The 17,571-nt window shown below is 42.7% G+C and overlaps 1 protein-coding gene across 3 annotated transcripts in view; it reads left to right on the top strand.

Moving 5' to 3' along the window:
* The first annotated feature begins 2,891 nt into the window (after positions 1-2,891).
* The window catches only part of AR (androgen receptor), a 180,239-nt gene continuing 165,559 nt past the window's right edge, over positions 2,892-17,571 (top strand). For all 3 annotated transcript variants that reach the window (XR_008497144.2, XM_054472350.2, XM_063660897.1), the window contains exon 1: positions 2,892-5,567. Coding sequence is in view for 2 of the 3 variants with exons in the window: in XM_054472350.2 (XP_054328325.1) it covers positions 3,997-5,567 (1,571 nt within the window). In the remaining variant the exon portion in view is untranslated. The remainder of the gene's footprint in view (positions 5,568-17,571) is intronic.

Consider the following 17,571-nt stretch of genomic DNA (forward strand, 5'->3'; position numbering starts at 1 on the left):
CTGGAAAGTGAAAAACAGTGTATACTGAAAGAAAGCAGATCATTGGTTGCCTGAGGAGGAGGAGTATGGGAGAGGTGGAGGGAAAATGTACAAAGTGGCACAATAAAAACTTTTGGAATCATAGATATGTTCACTATCTTGATTGAGTGATGGTTTCATGAGTGCACGCGTGTGTCAAAAATGATCAATTTATGCAACTTTAAATATGTGCAGTTTATTGTATATATCAATTATACCTCAGTACAGCTATTAAAAAGAAACCCTCTGGCTGCACAATGCAGAACTGATTCTAGGAAAGAGTGGAGGGAGGGTGACCATTTACAGCGCTCCAAGTGGAAGAGAACGGTGCCTTCTGGAAGTGAACTAGGTTGGCAACAGCAGAGATGAAATAAGCGGGCAGATGTGTGAGATACTTAGGAAATAAAACCCGATGGTCACCATTTTCCAAAGGTCAGCTCATCCTGGCTTTCCAGAGCAAAGAGCTAGGGAAGACTTCATTAATAAATCCCTCTTGAAGTTGCAGAGGAAGCTTATAGCAGAAACTTACTCTCAACCTGACTAATCTGAGAGAACACCTCTGGTTCCATTTGATTACTAAAAAACTGCAAAGAACAGGAGGAGAAAGAAGAAGAAAGCTGGTACAAACAGTGAACTTATATAATATTATTCAATAATTGTCTCTTGTTCTTAAAAGCAATGGGAAGAAAATGAGATTTGAGCTGGAAGATCAGAGTTCAAAATCCAAATAAAGTATACGGCCCTAATATGCTTATAATAGTTAACCTTTCCTGATAATGATATAATTGTTGACAGCACCATCTTTAAAAATAACATAGTAATCCTTCAGATTTGTAGAATGCTTTCCTGTTTACAAGTTTGTTCTATACACATTATGTCTTTTAAATGATACACTAGCCTTCTGAGGGTAACTTATATTGGCAACAGTTTTCAGTTGTGGAAACTGTGAAGACAATGTTGGTGATGTGGAAACAACATAAACTTTGGAGTCTTTCACACCCAGGTTTGAACGTCAGACTGCTTTTTATTCAGAGTAACTTCAGAGCATTATTTCTCACCTTAATTTTTTTTCAGGCCTCTTTGTGTCTATCTGTCTTCCTCACTCCTGTCCATTGTTCATTCAGTGATTTTTGCACCTTCCTTCACTGTTAATCTGTAGACAAATAGTTCTCCTGGCTCTGAGACTTATGTTAATTCCATTCTACCATCCTGCCAGCCCACTCAATTCCTATTGAGCAATGCTAGTTGAAAGTTGTGGTGGGATTAAATGTTGCAATGAGTATTCAAATAAGGTTGAAGTATCTATGCATTCTACTTACATATGGCTGAGGTATATTCAAGGAAGGCTGTAGCCATTAAAATCTCAGGAAATAATTTTTCACCTCCTCAAGTGAAAGGGTCTTCAGGCCTTTGTGTTCTGGAAGGTTCATTTATAGCCATTTCCCAAATGACAATGAGATTGATGAGTCTAGAGTCTAGCTCAAATAGCAATGGACTGGAAGACTAGTTTAGGTTTTACTAATGTGGAACATAGAACAAATTATGTCCTTGTTTCAGCCTGTTCATCTGTGAAATAGAGCCTATCATATCCAGTCTTCCTTGCCTTTAGGTTTGAGTTACCTTCTTTGGTCAAGGTAAGTAAATGCCTATGATGTTTGGCTGTGCACAAGATAAAGCTACAACAAAGCTACAACCCATCTTTTCTCTGTAGAAGACTGCAAAAAGCTAAAGAGATCCAGGCAAAAATCTCAGAATGACTTTTGGAACAGAGAGCCTCCCCAGAATCAGAAGTCAAAGGAATTTAAAACATAGGGAGGCCCAGGGTCTCTACTGACATAAAGGAAAGCTGTTTTCCTTATAGGTTTACTTTTACATTTTCTCTCTCTTTGCATTCCCACTTGCATCTCCACCTTTACACAGGGCTTATGGGACCTCCTCCACAAAAGAGCAGTTGCAGTAACCCACATCATCCTCCATGACTGGCTGTCCATCAAGAGGCGAAAAGCAGCCCTATATAGGTTCTATCCTTGGATAGTTCCAGTTGTAAAGTTTAAAATATGCAAAGGCAACTTGGAAAAGCAAGCGGCTGCATACAAAGCAAACGTTTGCAGAGCTCTGGACAAAATTGAGCGCCTATGTGTACATGGCAAGTGTTTTTAGTGTTTGTGTGTTTACCTGCTTGTCTGGGTGATTTTGCCTTTGAAAGTCTGGATGAGAAATGCATGGTTAAAGGCAATTCCAGACAGGAAGAAAGGCAGAGAAGAGGGTAGAAATGACCTCTGATTCTTGGGGCTGAGGGTTCCTAGAGCAAATGGCACAATGCCACGAGGCCCGATCTATCCCTATGACGGAATCTAAGGTTTCAGCAAGTATCTGCTGGCTTGGTCATGGCTTGCTCCTCAGTTTGTAGGAGACTCTCCCACTCTCCCATCTGCGCGCTCTTATCAGTCCTGAAAATAACCCCTGGCAGCCATTAGGAGCAGGTACTCCTATCGTCCTTTTCCTCCCTCCCTCGCCTCCACCCCGTTGGTTTTTTAGATTGGGCGTTGGAACCAAATTTGGTGAGTGCCGGCCTCCAGGAAATCTGGAGCCCTGGCGCCTAAACCTTGGTTTAGGAAAGCAGGAGCTATTCAAGAAGCAGGGGTCCTCCAGGGCTAGAGCTAGCCTCTCCTGCCCTCGCCCACGCTGCGCCAGCACTTGTTTCTCCAAAGCCACTAGGCAGGCGTTAGCGCGCGGTGAGGGGAGGGGAGAAAAGGAAAGGGGAGGGGAGGGAAAAGGAGGTGGGAAGGCAAGGAGGCCGGCCCGGCGGGGGCGGGACCCGACTCGCAAACTGTTGCATTTGCTCTCCACCTCCCAGTGCCCCCTCCGAGATCCCGGGGAGCCAGCTTGCTGGGAGAGCGGGACGGTCCGGAGCAAGCCCAGAGGCAGAGGAGGCGACAGAGGGAAAAAGGGCCGAGCTAGCCGCTCCAGTGCTGTACAGGAGCCGAAGGGACGCACCACGCCAGCCCCAGCCCGGCTCCAGCGACAGCCAACGCCTCTTGCAGCGCGGCGGCTTCGAAGCCGCCGCCCGGAGCTGCCCTTTCCTCTTCGGTGAAGTTTTTAAAAGCTGCTAAAGACTCGGAGGAAGCAAGGAAAGTGCCTGGTAGGACTGACGGCTGCCTTTGTCCTCCTCCTCTCCACCCCGCCTCCCCCCACCCTGCCTTCCCCCCTCCCCGTCTTCTCTCCCGCAGCTGCCTCAGTCGGCTACTCTCCGCCAACCCCCCTCACCACCCTTCTCCCCACCCCACCCCCGCCCCCGTCGGCCCAGCGCTGCCAGCCCGAGTTTGCAGAGAGGTAACTCCCTTTGGCTGCGAGCGGGCGAGCTAGCTGCACATTGCAAAGAAGGCTCTTAGGAGCCAGGCGACTGGGGAGCGGCTTCAGCACTGCAGCCACGACCCGCCTGGTTAAGGCTGCACGCGGAGAGAACCCTCTGTTTCCCCCCACTCTCTCTCCACCTCCTCCTGCCTTCCCCACCCCGAGTGCGGAGCCAGAGATCAAAAGATGAAAAGGCAGTCAGGGCTTCAGTAGCCAAAAAACAAAACAAACAAAAACAAAAAAGCCGAAATAAAAGAAAAAGATAATAACTCAGTTCTTATTTGCACCTACTTCAGTGGACACTGAATTTGGAAGGTGGAGGATTTTGTTTTTTCTTTTAAGATTTGGGCATCTTTTGAATCTACCCTTCAAGTATTAAGAGACAGACTGTGAGCCTAGCAGGGCAGATCTTGTCCACCGTGTGTCTTCTTCTGCACGAGACTTTGAGGCTGTCAGAGCGCTTTTTGCGTGGTTGCTCCCGCAAGTTTCCTTCTCTGGAGCTTCCCGCAGGTGGGCAGCTAGCTGCAGCGACTACCGCATCATCACAGCCTGTTGAACTCTTCTGAGCAAGAGAAGGGGAGGCGGGGTAAGGGAAGTAGGTGGAAGATTCAGCGAAGCTCAAGGATGGAGGTGCAGTTAGGGCTGGGGAGGGTCTACCCTCGGCCGCCGTCCAAGACCTACCGAGGAGCTTTCCAGAATCTGTTCCAGAGCGTGCGCGAAGTGATCCAGAACCCGGGCCCCAGGCACCCAGAGGCCGCGAGCGCAGCACCTCCCGGCGCCAGTTTGCAGCAGCAGCAGCAGCAGCAGCAGCAGCAGCAGCAGCAAGAGACTAGCCCCAGGCAGCAGCAGCAGCAGGGTGAGAATGGTTCTCCCCAAGCCCATCGTAGAGGCCCCACAGGCTACTTGGTCCTGGATGAGGAACAGCAGCCTTCACAGCCGCAGTCGGCCCCGGAGTGCCACCCCGAGAGAGGTTGCGTCCCAGAGCCTGGAGCCGCCGTGGCCGCCAGCAAGGGGCTGCCGCAGCAGCTGCCAGCACCTCCGGACGAGAATGACTCAGCTGCCCCATCCACGTTGTCCCTGCTGGGCCCCACTTTCCCCGGCTTAAGCAGCTGCTCTGCCGACCTTAAAGACATCCTGAGCGAGGCCAGCACCATGCAACTCCTTCAGCAACCGCAGCAGGAAGCAGTATCCGAAGGCAGCAGCAGCGGGAGAGCGAGGGAGGCCTCGGGGGCTCCCACTTCCTCCAAGGACAATTACTTAGGGGGCACTTCGACCATTTCTGACAGCGCCAAGGAGTTGTGTAAGGCAGTGTCGGTGTCCATGGGCCTGGGTGTGGAGGCGTTGGAGCATCTGAGTCCAGGGGAACAGCTTCGGGGGGATTGCATGTACGCCCCACTTTTGGGAGTTCCACCCGCTGTGCGTCCCACTCCTTGTGCCCCATTGGCCGAATGCAAAGGTTCTCTGCTAGACGACAGCGCAGGCAAGAGCACTGAAGATACTGCTGAGTATTCCCCTTTCAAGGGAGGTTACACCAAAGGGCTAGAAGGCGAGAGCCTAGGCTGCTCTGGCAGCGCTGCAGCAGGGAGCTCCGGGACACTTGAACTGCCGTCCACCCTGTCTCTCTACAAGTCCGGAGCACTGGACGAGGCAGCTGCGTACCAGAGTCGCGACTACTACAACTTTCCACTGGCTCTGGCCGGGCCGCCGCCCCCTCCGCCGCCTCCCCATCCCCACGCTCGCATCAAGCTGGAGAACCCGCTGGACTACGGCAGCGCCTGGGCGGCTGCGGCGGCGCAGTGCCGCTATGGGGACCTGGCGAGCCTGCATGGCGCGGGTGCAGCGGGACCCGGCTCTGGGTCACCCTCAGCCGCCGCTTCCTCATCCTGGCACACACTCTTCACAGCCGAAGAAGGCCAGTTGTATGGACCGTGTGGTGGTGGTGGTGGTGGGGGCGGCGGCGGCGGCGGTGGCGGCGGCGGCGGCGGCGGCGGCGGCGGCGAGGCGGGAGCTGTAGCCCCCTACGGCTACACTCGGCCACCTCAGGGGCTGGCGGGCCAGGAAGGCGACTTCACCGCACCTGATGTGTGGTACCCTGGCGGCATGGTGAGCAGAGTGCCCTATCCCAGTCCCACTTGTGTCAAAAGCGAGATGGGCCCCTGGATGGATACCTACTCCGGACCTTACGGGGACATGCGGTAAGTTTTTCCTTCCAGAAATGTCGCCTTTCGGCCCAGGGCACAGAGTCGCTCTGTGTTCTCGGGTATCTAGCTGCTCCTACCTGCGCGAACACTCAGATTGCCCCTGGGAGAGCTCAGCAGGGTAAACCTCGAGCTCTCCCGTGGACTCCCGGCCTGCCAGAGGTTTAACCTGAGCTCTCCTAATTTCTGCTGCGTGCCCTGGGTGCTGATTCCTGCCCTACCATATTCTTCAACTCCCCCAACGGCCCCAAATTCTCACTACCTCCTGGTACTCGAGGTCCCAAACTGAAATCCTATTGTACGGGTCACCTTCAGAGATAAAGCTCCCAAGCCCTCCACTCCTCCTTTCCTCCTGTCCTCAAAGTCTGAGAACCTCGATCAGGAATTTGGGCAATTTCTCCTCTTCAGGTCTGTTAGGATTTCCCTTTCAGCCTGCGCAGATTAGAGTCAAAAAGACTGGCCCAAGAGCTTCTCAGCGGGTATCCTCCAGAGAGGTAAAGTGAAATTCTAGGTTAGGGAAAGAAAGTGGTCTCTGGGTGCTGAGGTCTGCTGTGTGAAGGGGTGAACTTCTTTCCCCGGAAGCAACTGGGAACTTGCTCCAGGGCTGGAGGTCAGTAGAGATAATCCAAACCGTCATGTTTAGAGTAGGCAGAGGGGCAACTTTCTTGGTAAAGGCTTCACAGGATTTGCACTCACAGTTTCTCAACGTTGGTTGACTATGTTGAAAGTAGTTGCTTGGGTCGGTTTTCTCTTGTAAAGTGTTAATTTTCTTTGTGGATTATAACAGATCCACAGCCCCCTACTTCAGGTTTGCATCAGATCTATAAAGAGGAGAATATTCTTTTAATGTACAATTTAATTAGGCTTGAGTCTGACTTACAAAAGTGTTGGAAAACATTTTTTTGTAAAGCATTTCCTGCTATTTCAGTGTGCTCCAAAATCTCCACTGGGGAGGGAGGAGTGAGGTTTTTTATTATATTCCTTCATTTTTAGGACATGTTTGCATTTTAGAATATGTGCTGTTAGCTCTAACAAATTGAATAAGAACTCTTAATGACCTATGAGCCATAATCTTACCCCAAAGTTTTAATTAGCATATGAGAAAAGTGGCAGGCAATTGCATCGTGCTTATTAAACATTATTCCTCACCGCAGTTGTTGAGTTTCTTGTAGACCATGCTGAAGATTTTCTCCCCCAGCAAATTAAGATATTAGTTTATCTGGTGAGGGAGGACAGACTGAATTGGGGAATTAACTCCTCAGGTAGGCCAGGTGCTGATGTCCCTGTCGACTTTTGTCTTATTCTTTGTTTCTATGGCTGTTTTCTTTTACCTGTGACTTCTCCAAAATTTGTTTGCCTTAACATCTTTGTTTGGGGACTTAAATCCAGCAATTTGCCTTCTTTCACTGATGCTTTCCTTCTTACAAGGTAGATAGCACAGTGTTAGTAAAGAAAGAAAGAGGAGGATAGGATTTCACATTATTTCGTGGGCTGTTGAAGAAACAGCTTCTTACCAGGCTTTACATTCCATTAGGTGTTTAATGTTTGACTTACAAGATTTTCAAAGGGTTCATTTGATATTGTCAAAGTCTTTTCCAGTTAATTTAGACTCTTTATTTTTGTAATGGGTTTATGCTATGGGATAAAAAAAGCATTCTTCATTTTATAAGAACAGATTTACTTGGTAGGGTTAATTTTTTTCTAGGGCTGTCACTAGAGGGTGGAGCCCCTCTTCTACTGTAAACTTTTCTTGGGGGAAAATGTCTAAGGTGCATTTTGACCTGTCATGATACTAAACCCAGACATTGGAACCTTCCATCTTCTGCATGCCTCCCCCACAACTTACTTACTTAACAGGGAAAAAACTGGTGGTTCCACATATTTGCTAAAAAATGTGTGCCTTCAAAGACAAAACCAAAATTTTTAGGGAATAACCATAGAGAGCAAAATTTACTCCCATCAGGTAGACAACGAGCTTGGTGATTTTATTTCAGGTCTTAATGAAAAAAAGCTTCCTTATGAGGAAGATTACCATATCTTGGTGCCTCCTTGACAGTCTGCTTAAATTAATGACATAAACTAATGAGAATTTAGCAGTTCCTGCAGAAAGTACAAGATTTTTTTTTTTCTGGTTTGTGATTGCTGCACTGATTATGAGGAGTCTAGTTAAAGGGAAAACTGGTGTTCCTGTCTTGTGAGTTGACGAAGACTTTCCATTTCTAGGATATAGAAAATCCTTAAGTCAGTTTATTGAAAATTAATCAATTTAATCAGAATGCCATCAATTCCAATCCAAAAGTTGATATTTTCTTTTTATTGAAAATTAATTTAATCAGAATACAATCAATTCCAATCCAAAAGTTGATATTTTCTTACTTTCTCTTTTTTTCCCTCATTTTGTAGGGGTACAATTTGGTGAAAAGCAGGAGATTTCTTAAGCCAAAGCAAGAGTGTCTTCCCTCTCTGTGTTGCATGTATTATGTGCCATTTTTGAGCTAAAAATCTCAAAATTGGGCAGGCTTCCAATGACCTGTTGGGTTCCTCCCTTTACCATTCATGTGTGTGTTTATGCACATAATTTTGTGGAGGGATTTTTTTAAACCTTAGTAACATCTGCACTCACTCTGTGTTCTTATACATTTACAATGTTTCTGCTGAGAGGAGGGGAGATGCAAAGGTGGTCTCTTTTACTTAATTTAGCATGTGGTTTGAACAGAAGGAAAAATAAAAAGTGATGGGGCTTGTGTGCAACCCTGATGATATTTTATGGAGCTGTCTGTCTTCTCTCTCTGAGATCAAACAGGACTACAACTTTGTTGATTGACCACTGGCTCCCTTGGCAGAAGTAAGGCTCCTTATATTCCAGCAAGCAGCACAATAATATGACAAAAATTTATTCTTGGGAGTTGGGTTCTAAGAGAGTGCATGCCAGAATTAGAGTTTGGGGTTTAGAGAAATTATCCAGATGCAAAAAGAACATTTTAATTTTTCTCTTGGTAATTTGTTCTGGTCTCCATAGTAGGTAGTATTTTAGTAGTGCTTTGATATTGACAAGTCTTGCTCCCTTTCTCTATTAGATTTTTCAAAATAAGGCATTTTATTAATTCCTGTTTCCTTCTCCTCTCTCCTCTCAGTTATCAAGCATTTTTATGATTATCTTACAAGGAACAGTTTGTCTTGTAAAGCAGAATTTTCCTTTGAAACCAAGACAGATTATTTCTGCCCATAGGCTTCAAGAACCAATATTTTGGCAAGAAGCATCTTTTCTTTGTGGTCAGCAAATAGGTGGTAAGTTCTGTCTGGATCCCAACAATCAACACCTGAGGACCAAATAGCCACACTGGGTGGCACCCCATTTGGAAGTATACACAGGAAGTAGCCCTCTTGCTTGTTCACAGCTCAAGACAGCCAAAGATTAACACTGGTGAGAGATATTTTCGAAGAAGTTTGCAGGCTTCCAATTGCAGGGTCATTTTGGGGTGCTTTCTTGCCTGTACTAATTTTATCTCATCAAGCTTCCATTCTTTGAGCTGTAAACTTTGAAATAATGTATTGGATTTGCTGGTACGTTTAATTTTCTTTGTTAAGTGTTTTCATTCCCATAGTAATTTTTCATCTAGTGTACATATATGCATTTAAAACAAAAATTCTTTGGTCTCCTTACACGTATATGCACTGTGGCTTGTACATGTACAAGCTACTTGGTGGGATTATGTGAATTGGAGTTAGAAATGTGGACAATTTTATTATGATTATTTTTAATGGTTATATCAAGATCACCAGTTTCATTCGGAACCTTGCATAAGCAGGGAGCAGAATGCGGACTGGGTGTGGCAAAGCAAGGGCTTATTTTATAGCCAAACCTGAAATCACAACTCTGAAAAATAAAAAAAAAAGCAAACAAAAAAATCAAGTTTTGTGAGCTTGGTCAGAGAAGGAAAAGGAAATCTCTCCCTACCCCCCACCTCTACCATTTTCTCTTTGTCTGCAGCTTCCTCAAGTGCTGCCTGTCCCCGATTTTCTTTTATTCCACTCCTTTCATGTTTTTGACATTGAAATACAGACTCTTCTTTCCACTTCTCAGGGTATTTTTCTCATTACACCTGTGGCATGCTCCTAAAGAATTTCTTTTTTAAAAAAAATCTGTAGAGTAGCAGATTAGATCAACCCCAGCATCTCTCCCTTAAGACTAGATGACATGAGGCGATTGCAAAATGAATAGCTGGGTTTTTTTTACCTTGAGGTTAAAGCCTGGTTCAACAGTTGCTGAGGGAGTTAACTAGATGGTTTGAGGACTTGGCAATTTCATAAAGTATTTTGTCTTATGCTGTCTCTGTCTCTGTCTCTGTCTTGATCTCTGTCTCTCTCTGTCTACTGTAATGTTGGCTACCTTCTCTCAGAGCCTGAGAGACAGCTTTGAGACCCTTCCCAGGTCTGTTCGGTTCAGACCTCAATAGCTGGATCACAAGCAGCACCTAATATGCATATGAGGGTGCGTGCTGCAAATGTCCGGCTGGACTAATCTGCTTAAGCTACATAAAAATTAATCATTTGAAAACAAAGAAAGATATTAAAGAAATTATTCTACCTCCGACTTCCCCTATCAGCATTCCATCAAATTCTGGGATGTTAAATTCAGAGAAAGTTAACCTTATCTTAAACACAAAGTTGACTTTTAAACAAAATTGCTTATAAAGTTCTGTACAGTTACCAGCATTGGTTGCCCTTTGTCATACGGAAGAGAATTATGAAATCTCATATTTACATAGCATTCTTCCGAAAAAAAGACAGTGTTTTCCAGTTTATTCACTGCATTCGTGTGAGTTTGAGTAGGCCAGGAGGAGTGCTTAGTGATTACCCTTTTGCTAGGTAACAAAGTAGAAAGTTAGATTTTCTATGATGTTTGTTTACCACGTAGGGGAACCTCTCTAGAGCAATACTCCCAAGCTTTTTCTTCTTGAAATTTCCCACCTGACAGATAATACTTTAGATTGTTGCTCTTAAGGACTTCTCTCAGTAGCTGCTACATAGAGATGATTGTCCATGAATTATTGCTTGCACACTCATAGGTGATGCTACCCCCTCTCTGTCATGGCAATTCTTGCTGCCAACCTGCAGGCCACACCAGGATTGAGGGCAGCTCATCTTGATAAATTTATAGCATTAAAGTGCTGGGTCATTTGAGAATGTTGTCAATTTAGGTTACTTAGTACCTAAGTTTTATTTTTTAAATAACAGCTTCATTGAGATGTAATTTACAATCCATACAATTTGCTCATCTAAAGTGTACAGTTTCATGCTTTTTAGAATATTCAGAGTTGTGCAACCATTATTGCAATCAATTTTAGAACATTTTAATCACCCCCAAAGGAAACCGTATGCACCTTTGTGTTCATCCCCGTGTTCCCTCAGTCCTTAGCAACCAATAATCTACTTCTATCTATGGATGTGCTTATTCTAACATTTTGTATGAATGAAATCATGTAATATGTGGTCTTTTGTGACTAGCTTCTTTCACATAAAATATGTTTTCAAGGTCATCCATGTTGAAGCACGTATCAGTACTTCACTATTTTTTATAGCCTAATAATTTTCCACTGTATGGATATACCACATTTTATCTATCCATTTATCAGGTGATGAGCATTAGGGTTGTTTCCACCTTTTGGCTATTATGAATAATACTGCTGTGAACATTCATGTACAAGTTTATTGTGGACATATTCAGTCCACATATTTTGGACATTTTCAGTTCTTTTGGATACATACATAAGATTGAAATCTCTGAGTCATATGGTACCTCTGTGTTTATCCTTTTGAAGAACTGTCAAACTGTTTTCTAAAGTGTCTGCACTGTTTTACAATCCCATCAGCAATGTATGAGGGGTCCGTTTCTTCCACATCCTTGTCAACACTTGTTATTCTCTGTCTTTTTCATTATAGCTATATTAGTGGGTGTGAAGTGGTACCTCATTGTGGCTTTTATTTCTATTTCCTTAATAACGAATAATGTTCAGTTATCTATTCATGTTCTTATTGGCTATTTGTATATCTTCTTTTTTGAGAAATATCTATTTGGATCCTTTGCTCATTTTTTAGTTGGGTTTTTTATTATTGAGTTTTCAGATTTTTAAAAAATATATTCTGGTTACATGTCCTTTAATAGATTGTGATTTGTGGATATTTTTTCACATTCTGTGAGTTGTCTTTTTTACTTTCCTTTTTTTTCTTTTTACGTTCTTAATGGTATCTAGATTGAAGCACAAAAATGTTTTTAAGTTTGATGAAGTCCAATTCATCTATTTTTTTTTCTGTTTTGGCTTATGATTTTGGCATCATATCTAAGAAGTCTTTGCCTAATCCAAGATCACAAAGATTTACATATGTTTCCTTCTAAGAGTTTTATAGTTTTTGCTGTTTACATTTAGGTCTTTCATCAGTTTTGATGTAATGTTTATATATGACTGAGGTAGGTAGGGGTCCAACTTCATTCTTTTGCACGTAGATACTCAGTTCTCACAATATTGTTGTTGAATCTTTCCTCACTTAACTGTCTTGGCACCCTTTGTGTAAAATCAGTTGACTGTAAATGTGAGGGTTTAATTGTGGATTCTCAACTATATTCAGTTGATCTATATGTTTATTCATATGCCAGTACCACATTATCTTGATTATTGTAGGTTTTTAGTGAGTTTTGAAATTAGGAATTTTGAACTCTTCAACTTTGGTCTTCTTTTTCAAGATTGCTTTGGCTCTTGTGGGTCCCTTGAACTTTCATATGAATTGGGATAAGCTTGTCAATTTCTACAAAGAAGTCAGCTGGGATTCTCACAGGAACTATATTAAATCTGTAAACCAATTTGGGGAGCATTGCCATCTCAACAACGTTAAGTTATTTTCATCCATAAATATGAGATGTCCTCCCATTTATTTAGGTCTTCCTTTTGTCAACAATTTTTATTGTTCTCAGATTATATGTTTTGCAGTTCTTTTTAAAATTTATTCCTAAGTGATTTATTTTTTGATACTATAAATTGAACTGTCTTATTGATTTTCTTTTCAGATTATTCACTGCCAATGTATGGAAATATAATTGTTTTGTATATTGATCTTGTATCCTGCAACCTTGCTGAAAATACCTGAGTTTTGAATACTTCTGGGACTTATGGGGAAGAGGGCTTCTGCTGCTGCACTGAAAGTTAAAGCTTACTTCGTTTCATCCTGTATGAAGGCTGCATGGGGACACTCTTCTCAGTTTTACTCAGCTATAAATTCGAACTGTTAATCCCATCCCCTTTCAGGATGAAGAGGAGAGTGTTTCTAAATGTTCGTCTCTTTAGAGAACAGCAGGAAAGAAGCCTAGTAAGGTTTGGGTAGTTTATAATCCCTTTCTTAGAATTTGGATTTGGGAACTATTAGCAAGGGAGTGAGTAATAATAATAATTTCTATATAGAAAACTAACATGTAGAGGTGACAGATGAAATCACTAGCTATATTTGGCTTATGTTTAGGTTCTTGGAAGCAGCTAAAATCATAATTTTATGTTTTTATATGTTGTCCTTTGGACAAAGTAAATTCCAATACTCCTTCTGATGTGCATTTCTAGATGGGGAAAAGATTCATTTACTCTCATATAATTTAAGCTTCTTTTTAGGGATGTACTCCATAGCCGTGAAGCAAAGATAAAATTCATCTATACAGAGATTGAACTTTGTCTTCATTAACACTCTAGGCTAAGGGTCATAGCTAATCAGCTACAACTGTAATGTCCTGATAATTGTGAATTAACTGCAGGGCACCCAGCAAAAGGTTTAGTTATAATCTAATAGCTGTCTGTAGAGATTACCCTGAAAAAGGAATTTTTTAAAAAAGAATCTGGCCGGGCATGTTGGCTCAATCCTGTAATCCCAGCACTTTGGGAGGCTGAGGTGGGTGGATCACCTGAGATCAGGAGTCCAAGACCAGCCTGGCCAACATGGTGAAACCCCATGTCTACTAAAAATACAAAAATTATCCAGGCGTTTTGGTGAGCACCCATAATCCCAGCTACTTGTGAGGCTGAGGCAGGAGGATCACTTGAGCCTAGGAGGCAGGGGTTGCAGTGAGCCGAGATCATGCCACTGCACTCCAGGCTCCGTCAAAAAAAAAAAAAAATCTATCAATCAACCATTTTTCATTAAGCACCTGCTGTGTGCCCAGCATGTGCTAGGAAGAGATAAGGTGAAAGGGGACACAATTCAGACAGAATCTTCTTGAGGTAACTGCTTACAAGGAGCTTATAGCCACTAAAAACAAAAACAAACAAAAACCAAACAACCAAAAACCAAACAGAAATGCAGTATCATCATGCCATGATGCCTGTATGAGATCCTGGATTGTATGGTATGGATTTCTTAAAATGTAGATATTTTAAAAAAAAAAGAGAAATGAATCAATAGAGGCTGAAGTGGTCAGCAACGTTACCTGTGGCTGCTTTTAATCCTTCGTGGAAGTAAGTAGGAGCATGTCTAAACTCAAGCAATAGATTAAAGATCTTGATGTATATTTTAAATAACAGAAGTTAGTACTGCTGGAAAGAATGAACTGGAGGAATGGGTTGAAATCTATTTCTGCTTATTCAGTAGTGCACCCCAGTCAAGTTAGTTGCCAATTTCTTCTTCAGTTTCTTTGGCTATATCATTACACTTGGTGGGTACATGTTTTTGATGTCTTTATCTGAACAAGTCGGCAATAATATGAGTAATAAATTAAAATTGAAGGTGATTAATGGCTCTGAATTTGACATGAGTTGTTTTCCTGCCTTCTAAGTTTCCATTCATCCTGATGGATTGCACAGATCAAACAATTCGGGGAGTAAGGGGGCACATTACGATCTTATAAGAGCTTTGCTGTATTAGACAAGGTAACATTCTGAAATGGCCTACCACCTAACATGGGCTCTGTTCTCTGCAGGTTGAGTAGGTTCCTTGCTTGTGGAACTGTAGTCCCGCTATCTGGCCGCTAGGGGGACTGCAAGTGCCCCGTGGCAGGATTTCCCTGGGAATGGTGAGCCTCCATTGATGTTTTCAACACACAGCCAAGGCTCTATCGCAGGATAACTTGAACCAGAACTGCCTAGCACCAGACAATAAATAAGCTACTATGGTACTTACTGTTTGGGATGTTGTTTCTCGAAGTGGCAAGCATTTTTTTGTAATATTTTGACTTTTTAATACCTTTCTTTGCATATGGAGCAGAAAACAGTGACACTGGATATATTCAAGTAGCACTGTCCAGTTTATAGAGAAGTTTCATATTCCATTATTGCATTTCATTCTTGTTTCTACCTTTTACAAGTAACTAGAGTTTGGAGTATTATAATAGTATTCATACTATTACAGTACTATTATTCCCATTATAAAAATTATGCAAAGAGTGGTTAAGTTACACGTTTACAATCAAACAGCTTCAAAGTGACAGATCTGGAATTTCAGTCCCATTCTTTCTTCTCCAGGTCGTGTGTTCCCTGCTTTTATCTCACAGCTCTTTTTACCTTATAGATAGGAAACATGAGAGTCAGAGAGGCAAAAGAACCACAAGTGGTATCAGTACTAGAAATTTATGAATTTCTTAAGGCTTGTAGGTTTGTTACCCATCCACCAGACTGATGGATTTGGTTGTGTGAGAGTTCTGGGTGCCAATAACCTTGCCATTCTACTTTACAGACTGTATATATTCAATAAATGCTTATTAAGAATCTACTATATGACAAATTCTGTACTAGGCACCAATGATGTAGCCGCGAACAGAAAAGACAAAAATCTCTTCGTGGAGCAGACCATTTAATGAGAGGAGACATGTAGTATACATCTGAGCATGAAAAATGTCATGCAGAATAACTTCACAGAGTGTAGGGTATAGAGATTGATGGTGAGAGGGAATATTTTATATTTGCTGGCCAGGGAAAACCTTACTGGAAAGGTAAATTTTGAGTAGTGACCTGAAGGAAATTAGAAAATGAGCTGCTATTTGGACATCTGGAGTTAGAATATTCCAGGCCCTGGGAACCACAGGCACAAAGGGCCTGAGGCAGGAGCACACTTGCTGTGATGGAGGACAAACAGGCCCATATGGCTGGTTTAAGTAAGTGAAGGATGGTAGACAATGAGATCAGAGTTAATGAGGTTGCATGGTAGGTCTTCCTTAGGACTTTGAATTTTACTCCTAAGCAGGGTGTATTGGAAGGTTTTGAGCAGAGTAACATGACCTGACTTACATTTTAACAGGCTCCCTCCTCTTCATAACATCTGTCACTCTGATATATTATACGTTTGTTTGTTTACTTACTGTATGTGTGGAGAAGAGACTGTGGGAGCAAGGGGGGAAGCAGGGAAACAAGTATACTGCAGTGATCTGGGTGAGAGGTGACCGTGTCTCAGACTAAGGTGGTATTGGTGGAGAAGGTGGGAAGTGGCTGAATTCTGGGTGAGTTTTGATGGTATAGCCAACGGCATTTACTGACAGATTGGATATTCACTGTGAAAAAAATAGAGGAGATGAGGATGATTGCCAAATTTTTGGTCTGAGTAACTGGAAAAATGAGATTGTCATTTACTGAAATGGTGAAGACTGTATGTAGAGCAGGTGCATGGGCAGGGTAGAAATCAAGAGTTTGATTTTTGACTTATAAAGTTTGAGTTATCTGATGAACATCCTGATGGCTTCTTCTCAGTTAGTTTTCATGCAGTGCCCTCAGCTTTGCTGTTCTTCAAGAAAATTAAAAAGGAACTTAGAGATCGCCTAGGCTGTAGGTACCCTCTCCCCTCTTTCCTTTTACTTTATAGAGGTCTATAGAAGGGTAGGGACTTATCCAAGGTGAAACAGTGAGCTGGTGACAGAACTAGGGCACAAACCCAGTTCTCTTGAATTCTGACTCAGTAGATTTTTTTTTTTTAGTGTGAATCTGAGGACTCATTTGGGCAAGAGTGAGATTTTTGTTTTCGTTTTTTCTTTGTTTCTTTGCCCAAACCTAAAACCAGGTAATTAAACTAAATAGTGAATTAAACTGGAAAACTATACAAAATTGGTTGCTCTCCCTAATCAAACTGAAATATTATTATTAGGTTTTTACTGAACCACATACCAAAATATTTTTCCTGTAAAAACATAGTAAGTGGACTTTTAAAGGCAATTGAGCTTTTATCAAAGCTAGAATCTACAGAGGACCTGGACAGAAATGGCCTTAAATCCTAGGAAATTAGAGTTCATGGAACCTGGGAGACCATCTTGTCCAGCTAGCTCATTTTATGGGTGAGGTGCCTGAGGCACTGAGATGGAAAGGGACTTGGCTAAGCTCACATATCAAGCTAGTGCCTGAGCCTAGTCAGAGCCTGTTTTAAGGGTTAGTTGTATGTTGTTTTCTTGAAAAAAGTCTATATTGGAAAAGTGAAAATTCTTTGGTCCATACTGAGAACAAAGAATTATATATAATAATATATAATAATAATGATAGCGCTTACTGAATGTTTGCTGTGAATGTTTACACAGCATGAATTGATTCATTTAATTCTCATGTCAACTTTAGGAAGCAGGCCTAGAGAGGTTAAGGAACTTGTCCAAGGGTCACACAGCTAGGAAGTAGCAGAACTTGTGTGCACTCCCAGGAAGTCTGGCTTCTAACCACAAGGTTCTAACTACCGTGCAATACCAGCAGCTTCTCAGATTACCCTTCACCTTTACCATCCCAAATGACTGGTGACATAGGTGACTTCATTATGCACTGCCCCTATTATAGTCCACTGATTCTCACCAAATAGGTGGGTGGCCTAGAGGTTAAAGTAGAGGCAGAGTGGTGGAAAGGGGTGGTTAGAAGAAGTTGATAACTCATGATAGGGATTGGAAAACAGGACTGCAGTAATTATTGAAAAGGGCCTAGAGATCCCAAGGAGGTTGATCTCCGACTGCTACGAACCTGGGCAATTCAATGCCTGCTTAAATAGAGTTAAGGTAAGAAAAATAAAA

Source organism: Pongo pygmaeus, chromosome X, assembly GCF_028885625.2.
Source record: "Pongo pygmaeus isolate AG05252 chromosome X, NHGRI_mPonPyg2-v2.0_pri, whole genome shotgun sequence".
Taxonomy (NCBI): domain Eukaryota; kingdom Metazoa; phylum Chordata; class Mammalia; order Primates; family Hominidae; genus Pongo; species Pongo pygmaeus.